The 6,180-nt window shown below is 50.1% G+C and overlaps 1 protein-coding gene across 1 annotated transcript in view; it reads left to right on the forward strand.

The window, feature by feature from the left end:
- The window catches only part of PLXNA2 (plexin A2), a 151,370-nt gene that overhangs the window by 100,552 nt on the left and 44,638 nt on the right, over window positions 1-6,180 (forward strand). Inside the window, 3 exon segments of the mRNA XM_009331952.1 lie at window positions 3,550-3,750; window positions 5,638-5,734; window positions 6,093-6,180. The exon segment at window positions 6,093-6,180 is cut by the window's right edge and continues 118 nt beyond it. Of these exon segments, the coding sequence (XP_009330227.1) occupies window positions 3,550-3,750; window positions 5,638-5,734; window positions 6,093-6,180 (386 nt within the window).

A 6,180-nucleotide genomic window follows, 5' to 3' on the forward strand; every position in this document is an offset into this window, starting at 1 on the left:
AAGAGCTGGCAGTTGGATGGAGAACGCCATGAATCTTAGGAGTTTGCTGGTGTTAGTGTAAAGGCTGAGCTGGGGGTTGGATCCATGATACCAGGGTCTGCGGGAACCTCAGAGCTGAGCTTCGTGGTGGCGTTCCCTTCCAGCCTGCAAACCTGCTCCACTGCAGAAAAGGGCTTTTCTGTCCTTCCCGGCACAGCCCGCTTTCTGGCCGTTAGAGTTTAAATCACTCTTGGCTGTTAATCCGTGAAAGTCCCTGTAAGAAATAAAATAAAAAATATATAAGGAAAAGTGCCACTAAAAAGGTTTATGAGGCAGCAGTTTAAGCTACCGACTTCTCCAAACTGGGGTAGCATCTGTTTCTCATTTACAACTTGCCTGAGCCAGTAGCGAAACAACATCCCATCGGTCCGGCTGCGAGCTGGAGAGGGAGCGCGGCTTGGCGTGCGTAATGGTCATTAGTGAGGGATGGGGATTTTCTCCCTGGACACACAGTCCTGGCGGGAGCCTGGTGAGGATGGCTCTCGTTGCATTGCCATCCAGATGATTTACTTAAATTGCTAGGCAGGGTGGCAAAGGGCTTGGGATGCCAGTCTGGGATTTGGCAGAGGGAAGTGAGACATCAGTCCATTTTTTTCTAAGTCTTCTACTTTAGCTTGGGATTAATCATTTAGTGTCAGATACTTACAGGTACTTAGGTACCTAGTTCCATTAGATCAAAGCAAATTAGAGCTAAACAGAATGTAAATACTTCTGACGGTCAGAGCCTTTGTCTCTGTATGTTGCAGTTCCTGGTATATAAATGGAGGAAAAACTGTATCTCCCAGTGTGTTATGAAGAGATAATGTTTAGGATGTTGAGATCTTATGGGAGGAATGTCATACAATTACCAGGCACTGATAGGTCTTTTTTTGCTTATCATTTAGACAGGTAGTTTGTGCTCGTGGGGAACTGGAGAGCTGCTCATCTGTAGAATGATGTTTGCAGGGAGAGTTTCCTTTTATTTTGCATACAGCATCTTGCATAGCAAAGTCTTGAGCTACTGCAATATTAGAACTTGCTGTTAATTTACAATTGCATTATTTTGGCCAAATAGTGGCAGAAGTGGAAAAAAATCACACTTCTCTGTACTGAATGTTTTAATTGCTGTGCTTAGTTTTCAGAATATATAGTTTTGGAGGCAGCAGCATTTTGCTCTTTTCTTTGCTCCTTTATTGCAATCACACAGATGTTTGAAATATTTTCACATGGTTTTCAATGGAAAACTTAATAGGCTGCTTCCACTTTCATGGTATTTTGTACACTCAAAACCAGGCTGTTTTCAGGGACTGAGGAACTACCCTTACCCATTTTTCACTGCCTCTAGCTGAGAACTCCTGAGCCTTGTTTATAAAATGACCATCAAGGACGAAGCACCATTCTTTATTTAATGCCTCCTTTATTTAATGCTCTTAGGTCAGTTTTGGAAGCCTTTGGGATTCAGGGAGGAGTCCATTTCATTCCTGCAGTGGATGGTAAAGCTCCCATCACCCTCATGCTGCAGGAGGGTTCATTTGCAGCTCTGCTGGCGGTTGTCAGCCAGCCTCATGCCTGGCGTTGCAGGAGCAGGACCTGTTTAATCTCCTCTTTCATACAAGAGGCTTCAGTTCCTAATCAGGAAAGGCCTGAAGTGAAATGTCTTTGGGCTGTTTTCTCTCAGCCCCCCATCCCTCCTCCGGACTCCCGCTGAGCAGCCTCTCCCCACTCCTGGAGCTCAGCTTTTTCTGGTTCTCTCCCGAAATGCCTTTGCTCTGGCCTGGCAGGGTGATGGATTGTACTGTGAGGCTCTAGCTGTAACATACTTCTGAATTTGCATCTGACTCAGAAAAATGCATTCCTGGAGCAGCTCCCGATTGTATCCTGGAGGTGCAGAAAGACTTTGATCTGCAGCAGGAGCCACTGCCCATTTGTTTGAATCACTGAGCTCGGCTAGGACATCACCTTCCCCCTGCCCGTGGGGCTGGCAGGGTCCCTGTGCAGGCTGGCAGTCCGGGTTTGCTGTTTCCAGGCTAAGGTAAAAAGGCTTAGGGTGCCTGAAGGGACTGTGTCCAGAAGAGTTAGAGGCTTAAGGTTTTGAAGCCCAAAGGGTGCTGTGAAGAAGGCAAAGAGCCAATGTCTCAGATCCCAGGGGCATCAGAGCTCACTTGGCATCTTCTGAGCTGGCCTTCCTCCTCGTCTGATGGTCTCTCCAGTGAACACCCACTGGCAGGAGATCTGCAGGTGCCATCACTGGTTGATAATTTTGCTGCTTTCACTGTGCATGAAGAGACGTGTGGCACTCCGGTCACGGCCCAGCATCCACCCCACTGATACATACTGAGATACAGTTGTACACAAATTAATTAGATTTTGTTTCAGTCCTCCCTCCTCTGTGAGAGATCCCTCCTCAGTATTAGCTCCTCAGATCCAAGGATGGTGACTTTTTTGAAAGCCATACGACCTTTACAAATGCTGTCTGCTGGAGGAGGCTCTGAGTTTATTGCACATGCCAAACCCTTTGCTACAGTTCCTAAGAGAAAAGGCCAGTTTTGCAGACTAGACAGAATTTCAGAAGGCCCAGAGCCCAGATCAGGATTAGGGTGCTTAATCCCATCTGTGAAAACCCTGTCCCTGCTCTTCTGGATATTGACTGCAACCAAATCCTCCGGTCCTTGGACGTCCTCCACTTCCCAGAAGCACAGAGCAGGGCAGAGCATTGCTTTAGAGATAGAAAGGGCAGTTCAGGTCTTCATGCCTTGCCCACCCGGCCGGCGGAGGCACGCATCCCACCCAGGCACCCCCCAACTAAGCAAAAAGCTGTGCGAGCAGCAGCGCGGGAGATTGCAGCGAGCTGGCTGGGCGTTTCAGAAAGGCCAGAGGTTTCGGGGCATGGTAAGGGGCAAGAGCAGATAGAGCAGAAATTAATGTTGCCTTGGAAATGAATGGCACACTGGCGTAATTTTACTCAGATAAAGCAGGGCGGAACGGTACCTGGCAGCGAGAGGGAAGCACATCCCATGCTGATCAGTCTCGCTCCAAAACAGCACACAGCTGAGGGGTGTAAGGAGTGAAATGGGATTAGGAGGAGGCCCAGGGAGTGCAGCGTGTGGCTGGGAGCAGCCCATCGCCCTCCTGGAGCAGCGGGGCTCAGGCAGAGCTGGAACAGCTGATAACGCGCTGCTGCTGCTGCGGGAGGGCAGGGTGAGAGCTTCTGTCTCCACGGATAAAACCCACAGCAAGCTCAGAGCGGGGAGGATGCCTTCGATTTATTCCCTGAATAGCAGTGTTCCTTCTTCTGCGACTGTGGTGAGAAAATCAGTGCCAGTCCCAGAGCAGGCGGACTGTAATGGGGTCTTCTTTATTTTTGCACTTAACCTGCAGCTGCGTGGGTGGACTGAGAAGTGGCTGGTCCTCCGTGCTGAGGATCTGCTGGGACAGCAGCCCTGCCGCCGGAGCAGGCGGGCTGAGACCTGGCCAGACCTGCGGACGCACCATCACCGCTGTAACCTCCCCCTCTCTTTTATTGCCCCCCAGGACTGTCCCCAGCTCTTCCCCACAGAGGAGATCCTGATCCCGGTGGGAGAGGTGAAACCCATCACGCTGAAGGCGAGAAACCTGCCCCAGCCCCAGTCTGGCCAGCGCGGGTACGAGTGCGTCCTCAGCATCCAGGGTGTGATCCACCGCGTGCCTGCCCTGCGCTTCAACAGCTCCAGCGTCCAGTGCCAGAACAGCTCGGTGAGGGACCGGGAGGGGAACGTGGCAAAAAGGTGCCCAAAGTGGGTGTCAGCTCCGAATAGCTGCGAAGGGGGTGGGCTCAGCCGCAGGGAGAGTGAAAAATCCCAGAGTTAAACTAATCCTGAACTCCAGGTGGGAACCTGCCATGGGCGTGCGAGGTGTTTCATTTACCGGCCCAGAGAAGATCCTTTATCTGGCAGTTCCCCGTCTGACTGCGGGGGGTCAGTGAGGGGAAGGGGAGGAGGAGGAGGAGGGGGGAATGTCTAGTTGGTGTTGAGGCAGGCTAATTCACACGGGGGGAGATAAGGCGAATCACAGACCCCTTATCGGGGGGCTGTCAAATTTCAGGTCACGGTAGCTGGATGAATACAGTAAAGCTGAAAAGCAGCGTGGTGCAGGGAAGGAGGGGGAAAGGAAAACTGTCAGGGGAGAAAGCACAGCACAGCAGAGAGAGGGAAATTATCTGAATGATGCTGCCAGAGAAGCAGGTAGGGGAGGATAGCTCTTCTCTGTAGGACGGGGCTTAGCCCTGCCAATGGACCTTGGCAGGATTTTACCCCAGAACGCCCAAATGTCACCATGGCAGGTGCTCAGGGATGCCAAAACACATATGGTAAACGCAGGCTTCCCAAAGGCCACCCTCCGAGCCCCAGCCCACGTTTGGGTCTCGCGTGGCATGCTTCAGCTGGAGGACGGGCAGGGAAGACCAAGGTCCTTCCCCTCCTCGCCACGCGTTTGAAGAGGTCCACGGGTAAACAGGGCACATTCAGTTTGTTTTAGGCAGCAGAACGGGGTCTACTTTAATATTCAGTGCAGATAGTCTTAAATTGTTAATGAAGTTTTGAATTTTTAAAAATTTCACTGGATATTTATATATCACTGGCCGTCTTTGGGCCTTGCAGCTTGGTGGATAATAAATGCATTAATACTATATAGTACTTCTCCTATCCAAAGCTATTTATAAACATTAGAGAAGCACTTTTATTCCTGTTAGGCTAATAGGAAGTGGTAGGTAAGGAAGGTAAGGGCAATTCTGTTCTCACACCTCTATCGCTTGTACAGTCTAGTTTCACACCGACTTAGTAAAACCCAGGTGAGGTCAGTCAGTACAATCAAATGTAAGTTAAAACTGTACAACTACTGCATGGGGACAGTCAAAGCAGTCTGCTTTGGTTTAATCATCATTCCCTCATCCCAAAGAGGATGGCAGTGTTTGCTCACCTTTTTGAGTCTTTTTAGCAGCTCTTGATTGACTTAAAGAGAGCATCAGAATGAGGCCTCATTGGTGCTAATTGTGATAATGGGAATTTCAGAATACACTGGGAATTCACCTAAAGCATCCAGATTCACTCTGCCACGGCCCCTGGGATGTCCACGAGAAGGTGAATAATTCAAGCCAGTGCTATCCGAGACTAGGCTGAAGCAGAAACTGGGAAAGGACCTCTCTGCACCGTCTGTTTTTCCTCAGCTGCTGCCTATTTCATCAGCCACAGCAGTGCAGCGTGATTTTTAAGCTCCCAGTCACACTAGGGTGCATGGTGACTGTATAACGAGATAGCCTGAAGGCAGCAGTCCTTCCAGTGTGATTAACCGGAGGGGCTGTATTGATAAGCTAGAGACTGAACGACAAGAGCAACCACTGTGAGTGGAATAATTAATCTATTACCTCTCACAAGGACTAGATCTGATTTAATTATCTCTTCCTGGTGAGGAGGAGGGAGTCAGAGCAGGACCCTGGAGATGAAGTGTAGACGTGGTGGTGGTTCAGACATCAGCACATGCTTTTAAGCAGAGAATAATCACGGTTTCTTTAAAAGAAATATTCTTTTCCTGTTAGTGTCTCGGATAGATCCTCCCAAGCATTTCATTCTTGATCTTCTCCTTCAGTATCTCTACGATGGGATGGACATAAGCAACTTAGCAGTGGACTTTGCTGTGGTTTGGAACGGGAACTTTGTTATTGACAACCCAGAGGATCTGAAAGGTAATGTCTGCTTGAGTTGGCTTTCAAGTCACGGGAAGGAGGGCGGTGATGGGGGCTGGGAAGTGGCTGTTGGGGCAGAGCAGCGTTAGCTGCCGTCACTGTGGCTGCAGCCAGAGATGACGTGGTCCCGGTGGATCCTGCTTTGGGTGAGAGCAACTCACTGCTCCACTGATAGTGGTGCTCACTGAGCACCACTGATATGGCCTTGGCTTTGGAAACCACATGTGCAAGTCCACCCTGCAGCTTGTTAAGTCAAAACTCAACATGTGCCTTTGCTATAAGTCCAAGAGCAGCTGCAGTCCAAGTGAGTATTTCACTTCTTGACTTCGTCCTGAGTGCCCGTCCCCTCTTCCCGCAGTGCACCTCTACAAGTGCGCAGCCCAGCGCGAGAGCTGCGGGCTCTGCCTGAAAGCCGACCCCAAGTTCGAGTGTGGCTGGTGCAGCGG

The sequence above is a fragment of the Pygoscelis adeliae genome, unplaced genomic scaffold (genome assembly GCF_000699105.1).
Source record: "Pygoscelis adeliae isolate BGI_AS28 unplaced genomic scaffold, ASM69910v1 Scaffold189, whole genome shotgun sequence".
Classification (NCBI taxonomy): domain Eukaryota; kingdom Metazoa; phylum Chordata; class Aves; order Sphenisciformes; family Spheniscidae; genus Pygoscelis; species Pygoscelis adeliae.